Source organism: Lissotriton vulgaris, chromosome 4_1 (genome assembly GCF_964263255.1).
Source record: "Lissotriton vulgaris chromosome 4_1, aLisVul1.2, whole genome shotgun sequence".
Taxonomy (NCBI): domain Eukaryota; kingdom Metazoa; phylum Chordata; class Amphibia; order Caudata; family Salamandridae; genus Lissotriton; species Lissotriton vulgaris.
In genome coordinates this window covers 1,134,537,475-1,134,565,462 of record NC_141691.1, presented here as the reverse complement: position 1 = coordinate 1,134,565,462, position 27,988 = coordinate 1,134,537,475, and the positions used below count along the sequence as shown (strand labels likewise).

The 27,988-nt window shown below is 49.0% G+C and overlaps 1 protein-coding gene across 2 annotated transcripts in view; it reads left to right on the top strand.

The window, feature by feature from the left end:
* Positions 1 to 27,988, top strand: part of ANKS6 (ankyrin repeat and sterile alpha motif domain containing 6) — a 464,962-nt gene that overhangs the window by 421,474 nt on the left and 15,500 nt on the right. For both annotated transcript variants that reach the window (XM_086965382.1, XM_086965381.1), the window contains exon 15: positions 10,261 to 10,357. In XM_086965382.1, the coding sequence (XP_086821508.1) occupies positions 10,261 to 10,357 (97 nt within the window). The remainder of the gene's footprint in view (positions 1 to 10,260; positions 10,358 to 27,988) is intronic.

Below are 27,988 nucleotides of genomic sequence, written 5' to 3'. Positions count from 1 at the left end.
ATTATGGCTCTGCCATATTTGCCTCATAATGCAAGATCTGCTGCATGATCTGACCATTTAAACTAATAAATTGTTTGTAGCTCAAACATATCAAAAGTTAATATAAAATGTGACGTGTGTTGCTGCGGAGTGGATGGCCTATTGTAAAGGTTGACTGGTCACCTTTCTCACTGTTGCGTTTGTATGTTACACTGGTACTAATAAGGCAAAATCATTCCAGAGACTGTTAGCATGTGTACACACGTCAAAATAATAAAATATCTGAAAATATGCTGCATTACGCTGCAGTCTTTTTTTTTAATGCATAATTTAGTCAACACTACGGCATAATGTTGTCATCCTTTGCTACATAATTAATTCCAGTAGCCCCACAGCAGGCAGCACATGTTAAAAGTGCTTGTGAATGAAGCAAATCCTGCATTGCCAATCCCTGGTGAGTTGCAGCTACTGCTGCATGAAACAAGGCCAATGGAGGTACCTATGGGTGAGGCAGACTGGCCTCAAGGGCAGGGCCAGCCATAGCACAGGTGGTGTCCTGTGCATTAATGTTTGTTAGTGCCCCCCAATGACCACCTCTGCCATGGATTCCCTCACTACCACCCTTTAACTGAGCCCCCCAAGTTTCCATAACCGCTCTCTCTCAGATGCATTTAAGTTGATTTACAGCGCCACTTATACCATTGTAGGGTGTCAGAGCACTTTACATCACACACATTACACTGAGACAATCAATATGTGTGTAAATCCCTGTATAGAAAATGTAGCATAAGACTAAGGACTACAAGGTGTAGGAGTCACATGACAACCATACTAGTAGCCGGTATAGTTTTATAGTCATTGGTCTGGAGAAACACAATACCCGGAATTTAAAACGTAATGCCATGGTTGGGGGTTCTCCTTAACACCATCACTGCTTGAGATCTTCCCCTCCTGTGCTGAGGGGTCAATGTTAATGGGTGTGGTCATGACGAGCTCACCTCGTCATGAGCACAGCTGCACTGTGCCTCATGACGCTCTAAGGGGTTAATAATCAGAATTGATTTCTGTCCAAAAGAACACCTTTTGGGACATTAGGATAATCAAAGACTAGGGGGGGGACATAACGCTCTAATTTATACCTTGCAGTTTGTATGTAGCTCTTAGATGACAGTTCATAGCTCACTGTTCTATGTTAGGATTTTAACTTATAAACTGCAAGTAACAAAAGGATCTCTCTGACAAAAGCAGTACCCACTGACCTATTTACATTATGTGCACTTTGTGATCTGCATGGCGCATGTTCTTTGCAGCCGGTACATTAACCCTCTGAGCTACCTTTCCATGAGTCAAAACTTCCACTAGAAAAAATTCTGATCCCTCTCTAGGAAGAACATTAATCACCAGAGTCATCATGACATTTTTATTGTTGCCGAAAAGTGCTGGAGACCAGGAAGGAGGCAGCAAGAGTTTTTAAAACCATAATATACTTGCAAACATGATGCCTCCACCTAAAGTCAGTACCCGGTGCGGTCACACTGGTTGCACCGCCCTAGAGCTGGCCCTTCTCAAGGGTCCTGTGACCTCAGTGACTGTTGTTCTAGGGTGTGCTGCTTCATAGGCCTGCCCGCAAGACTGGAGGTGAACTTCAGTATGGATAGTGGTGGACAAGCCTTGAAGGTTGACCTACACTTGTCATGCTAGGGTCCACCTGCTGGTGCGATGACACCAAGACTTCTAAGGTGCTGCGAAGCCTTCTAAGGTCTAGCATGTGATTGTGCTCCCCCTGGAGAGTGGTCTGGTGGGCTGGTTATTAAGGCTGAACCTGGTTCCCAGTTCCAAATTCAGCAGCTCTGACGATAGTGCCACATCCTCTCCCCCACTGAACACCGTACTGCCCCACTGAGAAAAACTCCCACTGTCTTCAACTACAACCCAATTGTTACCCGCTATAAACACCTGGATGCAGCTCAATTTAAATTACGCACTAGACAAGAGCAATATGCGGCCTACAAAAATAAAAGTAACAACATCCTGGAAAAAGCAAACACTTATAGGGAATGCAAAATTTAGCAAACCATGGGAAATGTAAGCAGGAACAACATGGTTACCTTAATGCTTTTACACTCACTATTCAGAAATCAGTGAGTGCTTTTGTCTGAAAAGTTAAGGACACGACCACAGGGCCCTGAATGGACCCATTTCAATGGCCATTGATTATATCCTTACAAAAGTAAGCAGTATGGTCAAAAGACCACATCCCTGGACGCAGAGCCACAGCACACATTTTGTTTTCCAATCCACACATTGCAGTACCTCCAGGATTGGTGCACTAGTTCCAAGTCCAGGGAAAACAAAGACAAGAAAACAAAAAATAGCGCTTCACTGGCAAACTCTGGGGCATATTATCAAGGGGGTTTATCTCCGCTTTTTTGGCATTAAAAGCCAAGAAAGCGGAGATAAAATTATCTCCCTATTACCTAGCTGTCGCTAACACCAGTTAGCGACAGCTAGTAGGAGATAGCGACCATCTTGGGCCCCACTTTGCATGTCAGTGATATTTATCACTAATGACATGCAAAGTGGGCGTGCCAAGATGTTAGCGACTGGAAACAGTCGCTAACATCGCTATCTCCTATTACCAACTTTTGGAGATATTTGCGCTAAGCGCGAATATCTCCATAAGCTAACACCTGCCCTGAGCAGTTCTTAGCCATGTTATCCAATGGGAGGTGGATAACATGGCTAAGAGCATTAGCTCGGTAATGCATGAACATCGCTGACTTTTCAGCGATATTCATGCATTGCGGCTGATTTTTATCGCATTTGCGATAAACCTTGGTAATACCAAGGTTTATCTGCGATAAAAATCGCCGCAGCTCAGCGGTACATTTTTGTCTCTAACCAAGCAATAGCGATAATTATCGCTATTGCTTGCTAATATGCCCCTCTGTAAAAGTGGCGCTAATGTGTTTCAGTGTGAGTAAAATCAGTTTTGCCAGTTTGCTACCACTCTGTCTTACTTTATTTAGTTATTTATTTATTTTCCATATTTTTAGCCTTTTATTCCCAATGCTGCACTTTGGAATTAAAATTCAACATTTCCAGCAAAAGCGTCTCTTTTTTGGATCCATTTCACAAAGAAGCAAATAAAAGAAAGGAGAGGAAAGAGAGTGAACCCCGTCTTGAAGTCATGGTTTTCATGGGCGTCCGCAGGGGGGCAAGGAGGGTCGCTCCAGGGGGGGCATGCGCCCCTCCTTGCCCCCCCCTGCGGACGCCCATGGGTATTGTAGTCGACGTCTAACTCTTCGAGAGTCTATAATAGCTTCGACCTCATATTCCGGATCCATTAATTTTAATGGGGTAACCCAGTGACCCTCAGAACCTGGGCAATACGTGTTATATAGAAATTGGTTCTGTCGGATTGTAATCAATTTCTTTGTTCCGTTTCTACTTTACTTAGTATATAATTATATATACCTTTTTTCATTATTAATCATGGAATTACTTTCATGAGAAATTCACACACCACACATTTTTAACAGAAAGCAAAGTTGTTATTATTCAATCACTTTGCAAAGTTATTTTTAAACCATTAAAAGTTCGGTTGTCCACACAGTAATAGTAATAACAGTAGAAAAGGTGCACAAGTGAATAAACGTGATAGGTGATTAGATGTGACTGATATAGTGATACAGTTTCATAGAAATGCAATTAAAAACACAGGTCCAGCAATAACTTCAATTTTCTCAAACAGTGCAATTATTCATATTTTTCTGTTGAGATGCAGTAAGGACCAATTGGTGGAATAACGTCGACGTTTCGACCCTGGGATATGGTGCTGTCTTATTAGCGACCGGTTCGGGTCTTCATCAGGACATGGGGGGGAGGGGAACAACCTGAAGGTTAGTACTTGAGGCGTCTTACTCGTTGCCTCCAAGGGGTGATTGATTTCTCCTATATTCAAGCGTTGAATCTTTTTACAAAAGAATTTATCACCGTCCGGTGAAGAATTCGGATGTGAAGTGCCGCAGCCGCGATCACTTGAAGAACAGTAACAGCAACCGTCTGTCTCTCTCTCATTAACGGGAGAGAGACAGACGGGGCATTGCAAAGCCCAAAGGCCATCACGAGGTACTCAAATAACCTGTATTTAGTACAGAAGACCGTCTTCCACTCATCCCCCCCCCCTTGACACGCACCAGATGATATGCCCCACGTAAGTCCAGTTTTGTAAATATGGTGGCGTTCTTTACTCTGTCAAGGAGGGAGGCAATCAAAGGAAGAGGATACCGATTCTTTATGGTAATGCCGTTCAATGCCCTATAATCAATACAACACCTTAAGCCTCCTTCTCTCTTCGGTATTAAAAAAAAAGAGACGAAGAGGCTGGGGACCGAGAGGGACGTATGAAACCTATGTTTAGCATATTGTCCAGGTATTCTCTTAGATACAAGTTTTCCTTTTCAGTAAGGGAATACACCCTACCCTACTACAAGGTATCTTTGCACCTGCTTGTAAGTCAATTCGACAATCGTACAGTCGATGTGGAGGAAGGCTCGTGGCCTGTTCTGCATCGAATATAACACTGAGATCTTGGTATTCCAAGGGCAAAGAACCATCTACAGAAATAATTGGTGTCTCTGTAGGCTTTATATTGTGTGAAGCGCGTACAAAATGCCTATTACAGACCTCGTGCCTAAATTCCAGAGTTAGATATTCCTAATCTATACGAGGGTTAATGAGTACGTAACCATGGTAAACCTAGCAATACAAGGAACTGAAGAGATTGGATGAGGTCAAACTCTAGATATTCTCGATGATCTTGAGATAAATCCAGTTGCATTGACACAGTTTGATGAGTTATGGGCCCTGATTTTAACACACTGCCATCTATGGTGGTCACCTCTTCTCAGAAGTCTGTAGGCCTACGATCTATATTGTGTTTTTTAACCCAATCCCGATCCATGAAGTTCCCGGTTGCCCCTGAGTCCACCATTATTTGAACCTCCAACTCCCGATGTTCCCAAGATAGTCGAGCACGTACAAAAAAATGACTGGTATGGTCTGTCCTGATTTCTAAAGGTGAGACTATCAAACCTGAATTACCCGAGGTCCCAGCCTCACAGGGCCTCGGGCTCTCTAGTTTTCCGATTTCTTAATCGGAGTAGGTTTAGTGGGGCAAATCTTTAAGAAATGACCTGACTTACCGCAGTATAGACACAACTTATTGTCTCTTCTGCGTTGTCTCTCTTCCGGACTCAAAGGACCTCTTATGGTACCTATTTGCATGGGCGCTACTTCTTCCACTGCTTTTTCTGTCTCAGCCTTTCTTTCACGAAAGACATAGCCTCTGGTGTCAAATCTTCCTCTTTCCCTCTTACGTTCCTGTATTCTATGGTCTAATTTAACTACCAAATCAATAAGTTCGGGACACAGTTCGGGAGGATCTACCACTTGGGCCAAAGCATCTTTGAGGTCATCTCGTAAACCTTTATAAAACAATGCACTGCGCTTTTACTCTGGCCAGCTTGCCTCTGCCACTAACCTATGAAAGGTGGTGATATAAGTGGCGAGGTCCTTGATTCCCTGTTTCAAAGATAATAACTCTGTGTCAGCAGAATGTGTAATGTATGTTTATCGAATAATTTCTTTAACTCCCTTCTAAAGGCCATATAGTCTTGTAACAAAGGATGATTCCTCTCAATTAGGGGTATAGACCAATTAGCCGCTGGTCCTCCTAAATATGAAATAAAAAAGGCGACCTTAGCTTGGTCGGTTAGAAAACAACTAGCCTTGCACATAAAATCCAATTGACACTGACTAATGAAAGCAGCAAACCTAGCTGTATCGCCCAAAAACCGTTCTGGTGGGGCTAAAGGAATGGTTTGAGGAGTAGAAACATGTATGACTGGAGGGGAGGCACTGGGACCTGCTCTACCAGGATGAGGGTCAGTTCTCCTATCTCTTTGTAATGCATCTACTCTGATTGCTAAGGCCTGGGTTTCCAACTGTAAATTTCCTATCATATTGGCTAAATCAGCCAACGTTACCGGATTCAGCTCCATGACACTCGGGCAGAAATTTAGCGTGCCCTTCGCGTTCTGTAAGGAACCAGCCGCTGTTTCCGCAGGAGTGCCCTGGAACCGAAGTCCGATCCAACCCCTCCCACCTACACCAGTTGCATCTATCAAACACTAGACCACAACGGTGATATGGGGGGAAAGGAGGGAACAATACAAGGAAAGGATGAGGGAAGAGATTCCTTGGAATGGTTGAGTCTTCAAACAGGCGTGGAGAACACAGGCTACTGCAGGAGGAAAGGTTGTGATTAATGGACAATAACGGAGAGAGGAACACAACTTTCTATGCCTCCATATCATAAGGTTTACCTAATGTCTTCTTACAGGTTCCCACAACAGATTGGAAAAGAGAATACCACTACTCGGTGCAGCCTAAGAAATAAAAGAAAGGACATATGTAATTTTGTGTGAACCTGCTCTCAATAAGCTGTATAATTTCAGTGTCTCAAATGCTCACCAGTTCTGGCTGATTGGCAGTGGGCTTATGTCCCCGGGGAAGCATACAGCCTATTAATGTGTCATAGGTGTGCTGAAATATACAATGCGTGTAAACATAATTGTACATAACAATCGGGAAATAGAAATAATAAGGTAGCGCAAAGCGCTGTTACCAGCTTTCAGGAGGTCACTGCAGAGACGGATGCCTGGTGAGTGACAAGGCTTCAAAGGAATCCAAGGAGAGCCAATTAAGGCTAGGGGATAAAATGGGAAAATCAATAGAGCGGACTTCAACAACCACAATGCCTCAGCAAGGCTAACGGAACTGAACCGACTAGGCCAGCCGGCCGACGGAACACTAAGTCCGGCCGGCAGGCGAAACCCAGCAGAAGCAGTCCGGTCAACCCGCGGGGGCAGTGGAGAAGAAAGCCGGCTCAAAGGAAATAAAACGTGACGGAAACTGCTGCCACGGGGGAAGACGCAGCAAGGCTTCCAGGGAGTTTTAAAAGGCAGGGGTTGTGTCACCAGGGAAGGCTAAGGGCCGCCAGCGAAACACTTGTGGGCTCAGGAAGACGGAAGTCCAAGGGTACGGCAAATCCAACAGGAACGTAAGAAATCCGACGAAGTAGATCAGAGGGTGAAGTGGCGAGGCGGAAGTGACGCGACGAAGAGTCGAGCACTAGAACGTGAAGCGCGCGTTGAAGGGGAAGTTAAGCTTTTAAGGCTGCCTGACCTCCTTGCACATGCGCTGTGCGTGGCAGCCATCTTGGATGTGAATCTGGCAATCGTGACAGCATCAAAGCACTGTTAGAGTATGAAGATTTTAAAGATTTTTTATTGGGTGCCATTATGCAATATTTAAAGCTCAGTAGTGTGGGCATTTCAAGCATGGTGAGCTGAATCTCAAGGACTAGATTGTTTTTGCCTTGTTGTTAAACTGGAGAAGTTCTGGTGGTCAAATGCTGCGACTTTTGCAGCTTATGTAAATTCTCATTTTTAATTAAGGAGGAGTTTTCATTTGTAAGTATCTAAATGATAGCCAATTCTTATTTTTGTCTGCTTCTAATTGAAGTTTTGGAAGATTTTGAGAATCGGGTTAATTTGATCATACTTTCTAAATCGAGAGCTATGAAATGAGTCTTAAGCAGAGCTACAGTAAAACTTTGTTTGACTAGCCAATCATAAATGTACCTTTGGTATACCACTACACCATAGCATTGCACTCCAGTTGTAAGACCACTTTATTGTTTTTGGGCACTAAAGACCCCAGGTAGTAAGGGCGAGCGGTAATCGGCTTACTACAGATGTAGGACTTTAGGAACTCTGGTAATAAGAAATGATTTATAAAGCTCCATTCGGCGTGTCCCACGCTAATCATCCTAACTCCAGTTCTCACCCTTAAATAACAGGCTGGACTGGCCCTATGGTTGTCTAAAGAACCAGTTCTTACGTTTCTTTAAAAAAAACGAATTCTGGCCCTTCCTATCTCAAATGTAATGGTATGGTTTTCCACAGTTTGGAGGCCAAAAAGCCAAAGGAAACAGTCGCCCATGTGGGCTTTTTTCACCCCGGGAATAACAGTGAGCAAGGCCCCAGCAGATCTGAGGCGTCTGCTTGGTTGACAGCTTAACCAGGGGATGTAAGTATCAGGGTCCTTTCCCATCCATGATTGTGTGGCAGATACACATCACTTTAAAGGACACTCTCTCCTCACAGGAAGCCAGTGTATTTTGGCAAGGGCAGGCCCAACGAACAGCCGCCTCTGGATGTAATCAGCAGCCATGCTGCTGTGTTGTACACTCTCTGGTGATTTGCCAATCTACCCTGTGAGGTTCCTAGGTATATATAACACGTTACAGTAGTCCAGCCTGGACATGACCAGTCCCTGGACTACTGATTTCCTGGTCGCCTCTTGGAGATACCCCAGAATTTTACTCAGACTTTTCAAAATTTCGAAACACTTTCGTACCAGGCAGGAGATCTAGCTATCAAACCAGATGCAGATGTTCTTCACTTACAGCTTAGGTGTCGGCACTGGCCCGAGTACATCCGACCACCAAGCAGAGAACCAGATAGATGGTTGTTTCCTTCCTAAGAGAACCTCAGTTTTTCCAGCATTTAGCTTGAGGCAACTGTGGGCCATCCACTCCGCTAAATCGGCCAGACAAGAGCTCAGCCTAGCTGTAGAGGCTCCCTGGAGCTGAGGCAGGGGTTGATAATAAGCTTGTGTGTCTTTGGCGTACGATAAGATTGTAAAGCCATGACACTCAATGACATCAGCAAGGGGGCGCATGTACAGATTGAACAGCGTGGGGCTCGGTGCGGAGCCCTGAGGCTCAACCTGCTGCAGTAAGACAGCCTCTAACAAGAATAGTTGTTGAACCACCTGAAAGTTGTGATACTGTAGAAAGGAGGCTATCCAATGCAGAGCCATCACCCAGATACTGGCCATGAGATACGGCATCGAAGGCTGTACTTCGATCTGACATACTCAATGCAGCAGTTTTGCCCCCATCAGCTATCTGTCTCAGGGATTCGGATGCCAACAGTAGTGCCGACTGCATGCTGAACTGCGGGTGGGTAAAGTATGAAAAAGTAAATAACACTCAATGTCCACTGAATTCTTTTAAAAAATTCATTTAAAAGCAGGCATTTTATTTACAAAGTCTGTTTCAAAGGTCGATTAATAACAGGATGTGCTCTGAATGATGCAGAATTCACTACAAACTTCTGGTGTCAAATACAGCCCCATATGTGTATTTAAAAAAAAATCTACAAGCTTCTTTTAACTGTAGCATTAACCCTATGGCTATTGTTCTCATATGGGACCGCTCTAGCTTCATATTAGAGATTTCCGAAATACTTAGGGCCAGATGTATCAACATTGCATTTTGCGAGTCCATTATAGCGAATTTGACAGATTCCCTATTATGGACTCGCAAAATGCAATGTATGTAGGTTTCGCAGAATAAATTGCGATTCCTACCATTCCTTATTTGTGACTCGCAAATTGCGAGTCGCAAATAAGGAATGGCTTCCCATTCATTCCTATGGGCCTAGAGGCTATGGGAATTGCATGTGCAATTTGCGAGTACCTAATAGGTAATCGCAAATTGCGCAAACAATTTCAAGGGTGCCAAATGGACACCCTGTTGCACCCCTGAAATATGCATGTGTGCATGTGTCGCACATACAAGCCCTAAGGGCCTGTATGTACGCCACATGGCACCTAGAAAAATGCAAAAAAGTGCATTTTTCTTTGAATTTGCATATTACCACCAACTTGAAGTTGGTGGTAATTAGCAATTCCTTAAAGCCAGGTCGCAATTCTTTTTTTACTTCCTGCATTTCGATTCCTTAAATGCATTCTCCAAATAGGGAATCGCAATTTTTGTGATTCCCTATTTTGCGAATGCCTTTTGAGATGATACATCCTAATAGGCTTTTTCTCGTTTGCAAACGGGAAAACGCTTGATACATCTGGCCCTTAGCCCTTCAGTGATATTTCCAAGTTCTTTCTGTTCTCTAAAGAATTCTTCTTTGTGCATGGGATACAAATGTTGTGGTGTTGAATCAACACCTGATACAGGTACGACATTGGACAGCCCTGTGAGTTGAAATTCCTATAACCAACCAAAATGTTTTTCTTGATAACTCATGACAATTGCATATTTTGTTTTGGCCTGAACCTTTGCATTATTTTCTCATCAGGATGATGAGAATGCCTTGAATTAACTGGTGGTTTTTGCTGTTTGTTATCCAGGGTCGTGAGAGGCAGATTCTTCAGGAAACCATACACAACTTTCACTCTTCCTTTGAGAGCAGCGCTAGCAACACCAGGCCACCTGGCAGCACCCAGCGTGAGTAACATATTTATAGCAGCTAAACCTTGTTCGTTTACGCAGCCTCAAAGAGAGCAGACTTGTAGATGAGCGCCACCCCTGCAGGCTGACATCAGTTCCTTTCTTTACGTGTCTTCTGATATGGATCCGGAGCCACACTTGCAACATTTTTTGTCTTTCAACCACTCCAAAACACTTTTACTCAGAATGCTAGGGAACAATGTCCCCACCAAAAATAACAGGATTGAAGCTGTACATTCACTGCAGGTAGCAGTCATCGGTAGTGGACCCACAGGAGGTGTGCCGTTGATGCCTGAGCTCCAGTCACTGCCTAAAATTGTACGACAAGTGTGCATTAATACACTAGAAATCATTTGAGACTGGGAGGCAAAGTTTGTACGTCACCGAACACAAGCAGTAGTCATGGTCTTAGTGCAGGTCCCACGTCAAGTCAAGGGCCTGATCATTGAGCCATTCCTGCAAATGCTCCACTTCCCGTTCAAGTCTTTCGTAAGTCCAAGCACAAGCATAAGAAAGTGAAGCGGGACTCTACTCCATCCCGCCACTCTGACTCAAAAAAGAAGGCGTGAGGGTGTCAACACCGTAAGTAACACAGATAGTAACACAGATACTTTGATGGCTACCAGTTTGAAAACATGTTCTTGACTTCAACATAGACCGGCACCTGATGACTTAGATTTTTTCACCAAGCACTCTACTCTTGTACAAGCCTCAACCAGTAAGGTGAACCATAATTCTTTTCCGACCAAACTCCTGTCTAGAGAATCCAAAAGGATTGATGTATTTGTCAATAAAAATATTTACTTTCCCAGCCTGGCACTGCGATTCATAAACTGACTTTGTCTATTAGACCAATATACACCTGCCCTTTGGGACATGGCAAGCAAGCTCTAAGGGCCTCCCTAGCTCAAACTATCCATGACATGCAGAATGCGACCAACTGTTGTCCACACAGGCTTGGATACTGTAGACTGCATTGGCTGTTCAATCAATACCAGTGTTAAACTTTGTAGACACGCCTGAATTGGGTCATCTAGATTATCCAGTATTAGGGGTGTCTTTCATAGATTCACATGCCTGAATCATTCCCCGTCGTCGAGACGGGAGCCTCCGGTACATAAAAAAGTAATGTCCTATAGACATACATAGAGAAAATAGGCCTAAGGGCCTCACCTTAGTAGCCTTTCCTTGTCCTTATGTAAAAAGGACCAAACTCTTAGAGTCAGCCAATCAGCTATGACCTCCCTCTAGAACCTTCCTGGGAGGAGCCTCAGTCCCTCAGATTTTCTACCGCACGTTGTGCTATGGAGTCTCCAGCCTGAGCTCTCCTCAGGATTCCTTCAAAACCATCTACTTAACTTTTGGAAGTGATTTCTTCACTCTACATCTCGTCAGGGATTACTTCTGTCCACTTTTTCCTGCAGTAAGTGTTTTCTTTCCACTGCTTTCTACAATGTCTGAATCCCAGAAGAAAGCCCTTTTCAGGGCCTGCTCTTCATGTGGGAAGAAAAGGCTCCATGTGGAAGATAAGCATGCCTTGTGCTTATATTGCCTTTATCCAGACCACGTCCCTGCAGACTGCAGAATATGTAGGTCTTTCCCTAAAAAGACCGTAAGGGACAGGGAAGGTCGCCTTCTCATCTGGCTTGACAGGCTTAAAGACAGAGACACCCTGGAATCTTCGGAGGGTAGTGTTTCTAAGACCTCAGAAGTCTCTCAGAAGCGGCCAAGGGTAGCTTCCCCTGGCCCCTCAGACACTCCTCCTAGGAAGGCACAAAAGAAGTCTTCAGAGGCAAGATCTACGACATCTTCAGTGTCTGCCAAAGATTCCCAGACCTTTAAGAAGGCTGCTCAATCATCTAGCAGACATACCCAGAGGACTACCTCAGTGACCACCACTGTGTCGACGACGACAGCGTCGTCACCTTCACCGTCGACGACGACAACATCATCGTCGTCAGCAGGTAGACCTATTTCATCTGTTATACTGCTGAAATCGTCGTCGACGTCGAAAACCTTGTTGACGACGAAGATTACACCCTCGACGACGGCGTCGTCGTTGAAAAGCCCACTGTCGGCGACGACATCGATGATGAGCCCACCGTCGCCGATCCCGACGACGAAGGCGTCGACGAGGGCATCGACGGCAAAGACGTCGACTATGAAGACGTCGACGACGAAGACGTCGACGACGGGCTCGCCGTCGACGAGTGCACCGACGACGACAACATCGAAGTCGAAATCATCGTCGACAACCAAAATGCCGTCTACGGAGATACCATCGACGAAGACCTTACCGTCGACGAAGACACCGTCGACGGATGACTCGTCGTCGACAATGGCCCTTTCTGAGCCATGGAAGAAATCCAAGCTCGTAGAAGTGTCGTCTCTCACGCTGCCGCCGTCGACGACACCAGCAACAACGACAGCAACTTCCACATCAAGTTCTGCGTCTGGCAAGATTAACAAACAACAAATTACGCCGGAAACCACGTCTCCGAGCAAAGTGCAAACACAGCTACCTTCAGAAATCTTCCAGAGTGAAGAATCTGAGGAGGTGGACCCCCTGAAACCTGCTACTTCCATTTCGGACCTTCATGTCAAATGCCAGAGCACGGACGAGGAACAGGAAGAGTTCACTTACCAAGAACACTCCGTCCACGCTAGTGTTCGCACAGAGGTCACCCCAATGGTATGCCTGCCGGTCTCTATTGTCAATGACCTGAGAAACCTTATACAAGATTACAAGCAACGCTTCCCGGAAACACCATCGACGGAAAGTGGGAATCAGACGCCTGCAGTAAATAACCCAGCGTCAGCGTCAGTCCCAAAACAGTCTCAACCTCTCCCTCAAACCCACCGTGAGAGAATCCAACCTCAGGTGGTAGTATCATCAGACGAAGATGATGACGATGATGAATTGGAAGAAGGAGAGGTACAGGAAATACACTCTGCCCATGATTTTTTTTTTTTTTTTTTTTTTAAATATATTTTTATTGCAGAGTTATAAACCACAGGATACAATTAGTCAGCCAGTTCACTCGTGACATCCCCCCGTTCAGTAGTAAAACACAGATCGTACACAGCCATTCAGCCCGCATCCCGGAGGCCGGGCGGCATAATACTCCACTCAAGAGGGAAACATCACGGTGCACGTCCCATAGGGACCATGGTTGATATGTCGTTTTACGTATCTGCTTTTACCCCCCCCCCACCCTCAACATTGCTCCCGTCAGCCATCCCAGTGGTATTCAGTGGTACCGCCCCTGTCGGGACCCGCCCCAGGTGCTGTATGTCTATCCTGCCTGGCCGCTCCCCCCAGCCATTCCTCATTCCATGCAGTACCCCACCAACCTATGAATTCCAAGGTGCCCTGGCGGGCTACCATCCATGTGGCTTCCGACCCACCCCAAACTCCCATTAACCAACCCCCCCAAACCCCCCCCCCCCTGGCAACTGCTAAGGTGTATGCCTCGTCCCGACAAGTTAGATGGATCCATTACAGTGCGGGTTATGATACTGTTTGTGTTCGCCCCGCGGTGCCCACCGGCTTAAGTCTCACCGTCCTCCTCTTCCACCATAGAATCACGCAAGGCCTGCACCACTAACTCCCATGCACGTGCCGCATCCAATGCCTTCTCATTCCCCATCCTGACGGCCTGCTTCATCCGGAGCACACTCTCGCAGTCAGACCACAGCAGCAATTCATTCTTCCATCTACGCAGTGAGGGTCCCCCCCTGGACTTCCAATGCCACGATATTTCCCTTTGCGCCAATATCAGGCCCAGATCAATGAATTTGCTCGTCACCTTGGTGTGTTTGGTGTGCAGGAACCAGAGCAGCAGGCATGCCGCCATATCGAATTCCACCTCCCTATCAGTCACTTCGTTCAGGAGGTCCCCTACCTCCGCCCAGTAGGCCTCCAAGTGCGAGCACCCCCAAAACAAATGGTCCATGTCCGCTCCCAGAGACGAACACCGTGGGCATCGGGCATCCGGTACCTGAAAGTACCTCTGTAATTTCTCAGGGGTTAAGTAGGCCCTATGAAGCACATAGAAATGTACTTGCTGAAAGCGCGCATTTCTCGTGCCCTTCCACGTGCGCCGCAGGATATGGCCCCACGCCGTGTCCGGTATGGGCCGGCCCACACTCTCCTCCCATTTAGACTTGAGCCCCTGGAGCGGTTCCAGTCCCTCGTTCAGCATCCTACCATGGAGGCACGTCACAGCTTTGAACGTACCTGCCGCCATTACCACGTACTGGCACGCCATAGTCGTTGTCGGTTCCATGAGTCCCCCTTTCCAGTGCTTCTGTATGGCAGCCACCACCGCCGCGTGCAGGAGGAACCCCCCGTCGGGCAGCCCAAACTGGTCCCGGAGCGCTTCGAACGGTGCCAAAGCCCCGTCTATGTATAGGTCGCCTATTACCTGTAGTCCCGCCTCTTCCCAATCCAGCAATGGGGACCAATCTCCCCCGTGCGGCAAGGCCGTCAGCATGCCGATCGGGATCTCCGGGCATAAGGCCGCGAGGCCTTCGCTCTCCGAAGGCTCCTCTGCCAGCACAGCCGGAGTGTCCGTTCCTCCATAGTGAGGCCCCGCAACTCAAGCCTCTGTTGCATGATAATATAGGACAGTATGTGGCGTTGTATCCCCCGATCCCGGTCCTCCTCTGGACCCCGAAACACCCTAGCCACGTTCTGCGTAAGGACCTGCAACTGCGCCGCAAGATAGTACAGCTCGAAATCGGGCACAGCCATGCCCCCTTCTATCTTGGGGCAAAGTAGCGTGCTCAGGGCCACTCTTCGGCGGCCATGCCCCCATAGGAAGCCAATAATCATTGACCTCAGGTCTCTGAAGACCCCCTGAGGAATCCAGACAGGCAGCATCCGGAAATAGTAGAGGAAGCGGGGGAGCGCCACCATTTTTAGAAGTGCGATCCTACCCAGCACCGTCAGCGGGAGGGTCGACCAGAAGGACAAGCTGCCCCTCAGTGCCCGGACACATCGACCAATGTTGCCCTCCAATAGGTCCGCAGTCGCGTGGTTGATGCGGACTCCCAGATAGGTGAAACAAGATGGCTCCCAGACCACGCCTAAATCGCCGCCGGGGTCGGGCGATCCCGCTCTCAGTGGAAACACACAGGTCTTCGCCCAATTGACCGTAAGGCCCGATAGCCGGCCAAACACCGACAACAGGTCCATCGCCCCGTCCAGTGCCCGTGCCGTGTCAGCGAGGTACAGGAGCAGGTCATCCGCATATAGCGATATATAGTGCCACTGCCCGCCGCTGGCTATCCCCGCGTACCTGTCACCCGACCTCGCATGGGCCGCCAAAGGTTCCATCACCACAGCAAACAATAGGGGGGACAGGGAACATCCCTGTCGTGTGCCCCTGCCCACCGAGTACGCCGCAGACACCAGACCGCCCAAACGCACCCTCGCCGTCGCCGAGGTATATAAGACCCTCGTCCACCTGCGGAACCCCTCGCCCATGCCAAACCTCTCCAACACTCCATCCAGGAAAGGCCACTCTAAACTATCAAAGGCCTTCTCAATGTCCACGGACAGGGCCGCCGGAGCTCCCTCCCCGTCCAAGATGGCGTCCATTATTCCCACTAGGCGGCGAATATTCAGCGCCGTGCTCCTCGTGGGTATAAACCCGGCCTGGTCCCTATGTACCAAACCCGTCATGTGTGGGGCCAGCCTGGTGGCTAGAATTCGGCTCAGAATCTTGTAATCCACTGTCAACATGGATAGCGGGCGATAGGACCTTACATCCGTTGCATCCCGGCCAGGCTTTAGGAGCGGCACAATCAAGGCCTCTCGCATGGACCCAGGCAATTCCCCAGCCTCAAAAGCTTCCGTATACACCACCAGAAGCCTGGGAGCCAAGCTGTCCACATACTGTTGGTAAAATTCAATCGGCAGTCCGTCCACCCCAGGCGTTTTGTTACGGGCCATATGTTTGATGGCCACCCGTATTTCTGCAAGCGTGATCGGGCCGCCCAGCTCCCTCGCGTCTTCCTCGTCCAGGACCGGAAGCTGCCTCTCCCCTAGGTATTCCGCAATGTCCTGAACCCCCACCCCCAGCTGACTCCGGTACAATTCCTCATAGTACCCCCTAAAACATTCCAATACCGCTGCCTGGGAGTACACCATCTCCCCCCGCGCATTACTAATGCTGAGGACCGGGCAGCCCCTAAGTTCCGGGTTAGCTAGTCTGGCCAAGAGGGTGCCCACCTTGTCCCTTTCCGCATGTGCTCTGATGATATACTGCCTGTAGTCGTAGCACCGTAAACGTTCTGTCTCGGCGGCAACCACTTCCTTTGCTTCCAATAACTGGGTCTTCAAATCCGGCCTAGCCGGCCTGCGGCGCTCCAGGTCCCTCAAAGTCTCTTCCGCTTTCATGAGTGCATTCAACACAGTCGTTCGAGCATTCGAAAACCTACCCAAACACACCCCTCTCACCACCACTTTCATTGCATCCCATTCAGTGGACCTACTCGTGGCCGTGCCCTCATTCACTCCGAAATAGCTATCAATGCCTTGCTGGACCGCATCGCTGAACACAGAATCCTCAAGCGTCTCCGGCCGAAGCCGCCATGTTGGTATCGCTGAGCGCTCCCGCTGCCACTGAATATGCACCAATAGGGGGTTATGGTCTGAGATGGTCCTAGCCAGGTACTCCGTATGAGAGATCAATGGGGCTAGGGACCCACCGCAGAGCACCGAATCGATCCTGACATGCAGTTCATGGAGAGCAGAATAAAAGGAGTAATCCCTGGCGTCCCTGTGCCGCTCCCGCCAGACATCCAACAACCCCCATCTATCCTGCCAGTCCTTCCTGTGCGCGGCCAACCTGCGCACCGGGGAGTCCACCAGGGGGGGATGGGACCTATCCAGAGCCACATCCGTGATCGAGTTGAAGTCCCCCCCTAACACTATCGGGCCCGCCAGGAAAGAGGCCAAGGACCCCGAGAGGCCATCAAAATACCGAGCTTGATCAGTGTTCGGTGCATACACACAACAGAGAACCACATCCCTTCCATATAACCTCCCCTCCACCGCCACAAACCGGCCATCTGGATCCACCATTTGATTCAACACTTGAAAGGGTATCCCCGCCCTCACCCAGATCAACACCCCCCTGGCATACGCCGAGTAAGTGGTGCCAAACACCTGGCCCCGCCATCTTTTCTGCAAAGCAGTGCACTCTTTTTTGGTGAGATGAGTCTCTTGTAGCATAGCAATCTGAACCCCCCTACGCACTAGGTATGCATGAACTTTGTGGCGTTTTATCATAGTTTGCAGCCCCCGGACATTCCACGTCAGGCATTTCAAATTAGGTAATGTCCCCATTCCAACTTCGAGCAGTCCGATTCAAATAACGTAGGTTCATAGCCCCCCCAATGCAGTTGCCCCCCCCGAACACACCCAGAACAGAAAAACTCCCCAAACCCCACTCCCCAGGACAGAGCACACGAACCCAATGTCAGCCCCCATCCAAACCTTGATCCAACCTCCCACACTCCTACCCTGTGGTCTCCACCACAGTCGGCCTTAAGGGCCCAAGGGGGGTGAGTCACCGCCGACCCCAGCTAGAGGAGCCCGTGCCCCGCGTCTTCATCCCCTACCAAGCACTCAGCCCCTCCACCCGGCAACCCGCCCTCCACCAACAGGATACCACCCTACCATGAAGTCTCAATCAAGTCCCAAGGCAGTCTCAGCCGCAAAATATGCCATCCGATGTCTGTGGGGTCACTATCGGCCCCTTCGAGCTTTCCGCCTCTGAGAGTTCTCCTCCCGTTCTGCTGCCTTCCCCGCCTGAGTCTGATTCTGCCAGTTCACTGGTCTGTTGCGACCCCGTAATGGCCGCCGTCACTGCGAGTGCATCCCTCTTCTCCGCCGCCATTTGAGCCTCCCGTTTCTCCCGCTGGCGCCTGTTGCGGGACCTGATGCGCTGCGATTGCCTCACCCGGGGCGGCTTAGGTTGATCTCGCCTACTTTTATGCGATCTGTCTGTCCCCGCTCTATACAACTCCAGCCATTGCCAAACTTCATCCGGAGTCTGAAAAAAGTGCGTAGTGCCATCCATTATGATCCGCAGCTTGGCCGGTTAGAGCAAGGAGTACTGGATGCCTTCCTCCCTGAGCTCCTTCTTCACCGCTAGGAACGATGCCCTATTCTTCTGGACCGCTTGGGTGTAATCCGGGAATATCGTGACCTTACTGTTCTCCACCTCATATGGGCCCGACATCCTGGCCCGCTGGATGAGGAGATCCCGGTCCTTGTAGTGGAGGAGCCGCACCACCATCGGTCGTGGGGGGCGGCCAAGCCCCGGCGGCGAGCAGGTACCCGGTGAGCTCGCTCCAGAGTGAAAAAAGGAGTAAGCCCCTCCGGCGCTACCACAGTACGGAACCAGTTCTCCATATAGGCCACCGCATCCTCCCCTTCAATCCTTTCCGGCAGGCCTACGACCCGCACGTTGTTCCGTCTATTGCGGCCTTCGGCATCCTCCGCCCGTCTCTCCAGCGAGTCCAACCGGGCCAATATATCCGTGATCCTGTGTTCCGCGGTCACCACCGATGGCTTCAGGTCCAGCAACAGTTGGTCATGGTCCTTGACCCTGTCCGCTAGCTTCGCGTGGTCCGCTCGTAGCAGCCCCAGGCCCGTGGCCACTTGGGCAATGTCCTGGTGCAGCGCCTCCTTAGTTGAGGTGATCGCTTCAAGTATGGCATCCAAACGCCGGTTCAGCCGCTGTTCCTGGCCCAGCTCCGGGGAGGGAATCTCGCCCAGCCGGGTTGATGTCGCCGGGTCCCCCTCAGCACGCTCCTCGGCCATCGACCCTCCGATCGCCGCCATTCCAGGGTGCTGCGTCACAGGCCCAGGAGCCCGTTTGGCGTCCGCTCTCTTAGTTCAGTGCCAGCCCCCTGGCACCGGGCAGTGTTCAATGTCGCCACCGATGCCCTCGGGAGCAATGACCCGCTTGACGAACTCCGTTCAGCCGACCCCCTCGGTAGCCTGAGGGGGGAAGGATGGGTCCCGGGACGGCGGCCAGTGAGGGTCCCCAAGATCCGGGCGAGGCAGGCCAGCGTCCCCTGGTCTCTGGACACAGCACCGCTGATCCCAGTGCTTCGAACAGCCGAGTGCAGGATCTCTTGCCAGTCGGCGACAACTCGGCTCAAAGCGAAAGTACGGGGCTGCCCGGCCTCCTCGCCGCCATTTTCTTCGCACCCTCGGCAACACCTCAGTCGTCTCTTCGGCTCGATCTCCTCGGGGCCAGTAGTCCCCCAGCGACTCTCCGATCGTGCCCGGCTGTCCCCTTACACTTCTGAGGGCAGGAGCGTCGTCTCCGGGTCGCCCAGGGTACCGAAAGCAGGAGAATTAGCGGGATTCCGCGCGGAGCTACGAGCTCACGCCGCCATCCCTATCGGCGTCCAAGCCACGCCCCCCACTCTGCCCATGATGAGGAGGATGAGTATGTGGCATCTTCCCCAGCTTCACCCCAACCACGCCAAGCAGATTCGCCACCTGTGGACATTGGCGGCTTTCATAAAATTGAGGAAAGGGCTGCAAAACGCTTCCATATGGTTATGGAATCGACGGAAACTGAATGCTTCTTGCAAGATTTTAAGGAGCAGACGCAGAAGTCAACAAAATCTATTCCGATAATAGAATTCCTATGGGAGCAAGGCAAGAAACTAATGCTGACACCCGCTTCTGTACCTGCGGTTGTTCCACGCCTGGACAAAAAATATAAGGCCCCACTTACAGCGGCAGCTTGCCTCAATGGACACCCGAAACCAGATTCGGTGGTTACACAGGCGGCCCAGAAGAACTCCCGCAACCCTTCCTCCCCTCTATCAGCTCCTCCGGACAAAGAAGGCAGGAAGTTGGACACGATCGGAAAACGATTCACGACAACTTCGGCCATGACCATCAAGGTGGCCAACTCCATAGCTCTGTTGGGGCGTTACAATCGCCAACTCTGGGAGGACATAGCCCCCTATTTGGCGGAACTGCCTGACACAGTCCAAGGTGAAGTCAAGGCACTGCCTACGGAGGGTCAAACCTCAGCAGCAGAGATAATTGACTGTGCTATTGATGCAGCCATGACCTGCTTTCGTCAACTTGCTGGAGCTGCAGTCCTACGCCGTCAAGGATGGCTTAAAGCGACGTCGTTCCGACAGGAGGTGCAATCAAAAGTGCTAGACATGCCCTTCGACGGCCAGCACCTTTTTGGGGACAAGATCGATGAGGCACTACAAACCATAAAGAAGGACACCGATACTGCCAGAGCACTGGGTATCTTGCAGACGCTGAACCAGTCCTTTCGAGGCAACAGATCCAAAGGTCAATCCTCTTATCGAGGTTCCTATCAGAATAGGTCCTCGTATTCCTACAATACCAAAAATCAATACCAACACAAACAACAACAAAATCGTCAGTCTTCTTACGGAAGATCAAACTACAGGGGCAAAAATCAGAAGAGGGGCACTGGCGGCCGCCAGTGACCTATTACTCCAGCCAGTCCAGCCACCCTATCCCTCATTACAAATTGGAGGAAAGTTGACCCATTTCCTCACCAATTGGCAACGCATCACCACGGACCGGTGGGTTCTCCAAATTATAAGATTCGGCCATTCCCTGGAATTCACCTCCATCCCTCCTACCACACCTCCCCGCAGACGGACACACAAACACCTACGCCTGCTTCTCCAAGAAATTTCTGTGATGCTGAAGAAGGGAGCAATCGAGCGAGTTCCAACACCTCAGAAAGGAAAAGGCTTCTATTCCCACTTCTTTCTTGTACGCCAGAAAGAGAAAAAATGGAGGCCCATTCTGGACCTCCGAACGCTCAACGCTTTCCTACGGAGCCAATCGTTCAGGATGGTGACGATTCAAGAAATACTAGGCATTCTGGAAAAAGGAGACTTCATGACATCTTTGGATCTCCAAGATGCCTACTACCACATCCCCATCCTCAAGTGTCACAGAAAATTCCTGAGGTTCGAAGTTGCAGGACATCATTATCAATTCAAGGTCCTGCCGTTCGGCCTCAAGTCCGCGCCGCGGATTTTCACAAAGTGCCTTGCACCGGTGGCAGCTTTCCTGCGTCAAATGGGCCACCAGGTCTTCCCCTACCTAGACGACTGGCTGGTGAAGGCACCCTCAGCAATAGACGCAACCGAATCCTCCAACGCCTGCACCAATCTTTTTCAGAGGCTAGGATTAACTCTCAATCTCAAGAAATCCTGCATTATCCCTATGACAAAAATTACCTTCCTCGGGGCGACCTTGGACACGGAGTGCGCGAAAGCCTTTTCCTCGAAGGAAAGGACAGACAAAATATTATCTCTGGCCACGGCTGTGGCGTCAAAGGCGAACCTAAAAGTCCGGACCTACAAGTCTCTCCTGGGCATGATGTCTTCCTGTATACTCCTCATCCCTCACTGCAGACTCAGGATGCGCCCATTGCAGGAGGCTCTCACGAGCCAATGGACTCAGAGTACTGGTTCTTTCGAGGACATTGTACGGATAACGCCAAAAATATCCAAGAGTCTGGACTGGTGGAGGCGCCGCAAAAATCTAACCGTAGGGCTACCATTTCTCCTTCCGGCGACACCTCTGGTGATCACCACGGACGCCTCCCTGGAAGGATGGGGCGCTGTCCTCCAGGACCTTCAGATCAGCGGCAAGTGGGACACTCAGGAAAAACAGCTCCATATAAACCTTTTGGAGCTGAGAGCTGTGTATCTGGCACTGCAGGCCTTTCTACCACGCGTCCAGAACTCCCAGGTGCTCGTCAAAACGGACAACACCACGACGATGCACTATCTCAACAAACAGGGAGGAACGCGTTCGCTCACTCTATCACGCGAATCGCAGAAGATCTGGAACTGGCTGGTACTACATGGAATCACGCTCAAAGCGGACTATGTACCAGGCAAGGACAATACCATCGCGGACGCCCTGAGCAGGCAAAGATCCCCCTCCCACGAGTGGGAACTAAACGACAGCGCACTGACTCACATATTCTCTCAATGGGGAGTCCCAAGAATCGACCTGTTTGCCACCAAGGGGAACGCCAAATGCCCAAACTACGCAAGCTGGCATCCCCAACGAGGGTCACTGGAAAATGCTTTTTCCATCGGTTAGTTCAGCGTGTTTGCGTACGCTTTTCCTCCGTTTCCGATGATCCCAAGACTCCTCAGGAAGATGAAGGCGGAGCCCTGTACCCTGATCCTGATTGCCCCGTTCTGGCCGAGACAACACTGGTTCTCGGATCTGCTTCGACTCTCCATCAGGACACCGATTCGTCTGCCGCAGCACCCGAACCTCCTAACGATGTCCAACGGGCAGGTACAACACCCGAACCTGCAATCGCTCAAGTTATCGGCCTGGCTCCTGAGCACAGAGTGTTCTGTAGCCTGAATATTCCACAGGAATGCAGAGATGTGTTGGCAAAAGCGAGAGCAGACAGTACCAACAAAACCTACTCTCTCAAATGGAAAAGATTCTGCATTTAGTGTTCAGAGCAAGGCCTGCGACCGCTGCACGTCACACCTGAGCAGGTACTGCCATAACTCCTACATCTGGCACAGTCAGGTCTGGCGCATGCATCCATAAAAGTTCACCTGGCGGCTATCTCACGGTTCACCGGAACTTTCACAGGGCCTTCTCTGTGGTCCAGTAGACTGGTAAAACAGTTCCTAAAGGGACTTTATAGATCCTTCCCAAGGCCTCGGAAGGTCCCTCCTACATGGCAGCTCAATTTAGTCCTCAACCAACTCATGAGGCATCCTTTTGAGCCCATTCATCGAGCATCCATCAAGTACATCTCATGGAAAACTGCGCTATTACTCGCTTTAACATCTGCCAGGAGAGTAAGCGAGCTACAGGCCCTGTCCATTCAGGAACCATTTATGCAGTTCAAACAGGACAGGGTGGTGCTGAGACCGAACCCTAAATTCATACCGAAAGTGCCTTCGGACTTTCATCTCAATGAACCGATAGTCCTTCGGTCTTTCTTTGCGAACCCTTCCACCGCAGCAGAAAGAACACTACATTCTTTGGATCTCAAGAGGTGTCTCAAGTTCTATCTAGACAAAACTAAGGCTTTCAGAAAATCTTCACAACTGTTTGTGGCCTACAGCAGACCGAGAATGGGTCTGCCTCTCACGAAACAAAGCATCTCGAGGTGGATCTCCTCAGCGATTGCATTCTGCCATGACAAGGCCGGACGGCCTTTGAGAGATCATGTTACTGCACATTCCACCAGGGCGATGTCCACATCAGCAGCACTGTTCGCTGGAGTGCCGATCTTGGACATATGCAGAGCGGCGACCTGGAAGTCACCGCACACTTTCTCCAGACACTACTGCCTGGATATCGAGCTTCAGAAGGATGCAGCAGTGGGCCAGGCAGTGCTTCGCCATCTCTTTCAGTGAGGTGAGCCTTCCTACATCCCGCCATCCGGGTATGCACATTCTTTGTTTTTGTGATATTCTGCTTGTGCTGTCATTCCCATGTTATATGATAATATGTGTATTGTCTAACATGACTACAGAGCAACATTGCATCAGAAATGAGCATATCTTATTGCTAACTACTCTGATTCAGGCATGTGAATCTATGAAAGACACCCCTAATACTGGATAAGAAATGCGTTACTTACCTGTAACAGCAGTTATCCAGTATTGGTGTCTTTCATAGATTCACATGCAACCCTCCCGCCTCCCCTGGAAGGACTCACATCCCTCTCTAACGGTATTACGCCTACCTAGCTGGGTGCATACGAAAATCTGAGGGACTGAGGCTCCTCCCAGGAAGGTTCTAGAGGGAGGTCATAGCTGATTGGCTGACTCTAAGAGTTTGGTCCTTTTTACATAAGGACAAGGAAAGGCTACTAAGGTGAGGCCCTTAGGCCTATTTTCTCTATGTATGTCTATAGGACATTACTTTTTTATGTACCGGAGGCTCCCGTCTCGACGACGGGGAATGATTCAGGCATGTGAATCTATGAAAGACACCAATACTGGATAACTGCTGTTACAGGTAAGTAACGCATTTCTTCTCTGGCGAGGCACAGGCCTCGCTAATACATATGCCTTTTGAGGGGTCTCACTTCTTCTTTGGATCACTCTGCTTTTGATCGCTTAAAAGCCAGCAGAGCTACACTGCATTCCTTGCGTCTGTTGAAGACAATTCCCACTCCGGTTCTGGAAATTTAGGGTGCAGGCATATAGGTAGATACAGCCTTCCCAGCAAATGATGCAACAAATGACCTGTCCTTTTAGGTCCACAAATCTGGCAAACAACGCACAAGCCTGCAGGGGCACCTGTCCTCCAGCTCCTTTCCTCATGCTTCAATGGCCAGCAACTCTCTTTACTTTGCCTTCAGCTCAACCAGTTGGTGGCAAGATCTTGAACTTCCTCCCGGGTTGGCAATGCATCTTGTCCTACAGATGGGTCGTGCAAATTGTTCAAAAAAAGCTAACGCCTACGTTTTCTCTCCTCCCCACACAAAACCCTTCCTGCACCAAAACAAATTATGTTAAGTATCTGTCTTTCCTGCTTCAGGAAGTGCCAAGGGTGCCAGAGAGAAGGTAGCTGACTCTGAGAAAGGCAGTTGTTGTTCTGGCTACTTCCTTGTCTGAAAACGGACAGAGGCCTCGGGCCTATCTTGTACCTCCAATGCCTGAACGCTTTCCTGCAGAAGGACACATTCAAAATGCTCACATTGGCTCAGACACTGTTGGACCTGTACCCAGAAGACTTGATGATGCCCATGTACTTACAGGAAGCATATTTTTATATATTCATCCGGCAGTCCCACAGGAGCTACCTTTCAGGGTGGGTGAGGAGCATTTTCAGTTTGCTGTGCTCCCCTTTGGCTTCACCAGCACACCTGGGCTGTTCACAAAAGTGATGGTGGTGATTGCTGCCAATCTTTTTTTTTTTTTTGTCCTCATTTATCACCTTGGTTTCAAGTGAGGTCGCCGTCTGGAGCACTACAATCTGTCCCAGGTTGACAACCAGGCAGGGTATGGTTATAGACGCCTCTGAATGGACCAACACCCTCAGATATGTTATGTCCTCAGGGACCATCAAATAAGAAACCAAAAAGGGAGTGAAAACACTACCTTAGCCAGCAAAAGGTGCAAGTACAACCAATATCTCCCAGAAAATGAATCCGGGCTCTTCGGGTTCAAAAGCACCATTGGTGAGTAATCATCGGACCGGGGGGAATAAAAACAAACCCCCGTTAAGTCAATGACCCCAACCCAACTGGTGCCAAAATGCTCTCTTAGCTGGGTTACCAGATCTTACTAGACCAACTCTAGACACTTGCAAAACTGAAATCTGCTATTTGATGTATGAGGGCGGAACAGAGTCTTTCCACTTTTTGCAGATCTCTCTAAGGGCAAGTAAGATTGAATAAAACAGGAAACATTTTGCTTGCCCATGAACCTTGGCAGAGAGCCCAAAGATGACAGTAGAGAGGTCTAGAGTGATTTGACTTCCTAACGATTCAGAGAGAGTGTGGCATATAGCATCCCAAAAACGAGTCAAACGAGGGCACTCAAAGAACATGTGGGCATCTGAAGCCGCTGGTAGACCACACTTAGGACAAACCACAGGGTCCTCTTGTGAGAATTTTGACAGTCTGAGGGGAGAATAGTAGGCCCTGTGGAGCGTGAACAAATGGTTTCTGCGCAGCCATGCCGGCTTAACAAGATCCCACAAAATTTTAAATGAGTTGCTCCACATATCCTTTACATTGTGACCCGGCATAGTAGGTCCCCAAAGCTGTTCTGGTATCAAAAAGTTCCCATAGAGTTCCTCAATTATCAAATTGTTCCAGAGGGAGACTTCCTTTTTGGCTGGTGGATTATCTACCATCTGGGATACTAAATGGCTATAGCCTCCAATAGGAAATCTATTTGCTAAGGATGGCCGAGCCAAGTAGGAATGAGTCCACCCAGCCATTTGCATATATTTAAACCTTGAAAGGTTAGGACCCACTCTATCTCTCAGACACTCCCACGGAAGTAAACTACCCTCTGAGAATAAATCCCCCCAACCTGACATCCCTGCCTCCTTAAGCAGAACCGCCAAACTGTCACCCAGCCACAAAGGACTCTCAGGAAGACCCCAAAGAGGTGTCCTATAGCCATAATAGCTAACTTTTAAGTTGACCATTAACTTTGCCCACGTTTTTGTTAAACCCTGCAAAATCTTCAACGTAATTTTTTTTTTTAACTCTTGGTTGCCAAATTTAAACAAAAAACCTGACTGGCTAAGACCTTCCCCATCAAGCAAAGCTGAGAGCAGGGCTCCCACATCCAAATAAACAGGCATCTTTAAAAGCATTCTAACATGCGAGAGTTGAAATGCCCAGGCGTACAGCTGCAGATCTGGGGCAGCCAACCCCCCCTTCTCTCTGCGCCTCCTGAGTTTCTTCCAGGCAATCCGCGGGAGATGCCTATTCCAAATAAAGGAAGAGATATCCGCCTGTAACTTCGCTATTATGGAGGGGTCAAAATAAAGGGGGATCATATTAAATAAAAAAGAAACTTTCGGTAAAATGGTCATTTTGACCAAGTTAACTCTCCCTAAAAGAGATAGTGGTAGTGCTACCCAGGATCGCATTAACTGTCGGCAATGCTTTGCTACTTCAGAGAAGTTAGAGGATACTAAATGGTTTATGTCCTTCGTGATGTTTAGGCCAAGATATTGCATAGAAGATCCTGGCTGTATGCTGATTTCACAGAGATCATTGTTCCAGATTAAAATCTCGGTTTTTGAGGCATTTACCTCGTACCCTGATACTTCCCCGAACTCCTGTGCTACCTTCAATGCTGCTGGAAGTGCGGTTTGTACATCCGAAGAAAGGATAAGCACATCGTCTGCATAAAGGGCTACCTTCCGCTCCCAACCCCCATACGAAAAAGGCTTAATATTCATGTCATCCCTCAATCGTTGCGCTAGGGGCTCGATATACAAATCGAATAGGAGAGGGGAGAGAGGGCAGCCCTGCCTCATCCCCCTGGAGATGTTAAAGATAGCGCTCCATTAACCATTACCCGAGCAGTAGGGTTTTGATACAGAAGGCCTATGGCTCGCCGAAACCCCCCCCCCAATGTTGAATTTGGCCAAGGCCTCCAACAGATATATCCAATTTACCCTGTTGAAGGCCTTGGTGGCATCCAGAGTTACCGCAGCCAGAGGAAGGGACGCAGCAGTATCCATATCCATGGCTCCTATTAAATAATATGTTAATTCATACAGTTGGCGTTCTTTTACAAACCCTTTCTGATCCTGGTGGAGCAACTCGGGAGCAACCCCTGCCAGCCTCCTTGCCAAAACAGTAGCAAAGATTTTATAATCTACATTTAAAATCGAGATTGGCCTAGAAGACCCACAAGAAGAGGCAGTTATACCAGGATTCAAAATAAGAGTAAAGGAGGCATCGTTCCAAGATTCTGGGGGAGGCTGACGGTCCATCAAAATTTGGTTAAATAGAGTGACAAGCGGTGGTGTTATTTCATGTTCTAATAACTTGAAAATTTCTGCTGGTAGACAGTCGGGTCCTGCCGCTTTCCCTTTCTCTTGCCACTTTGAAT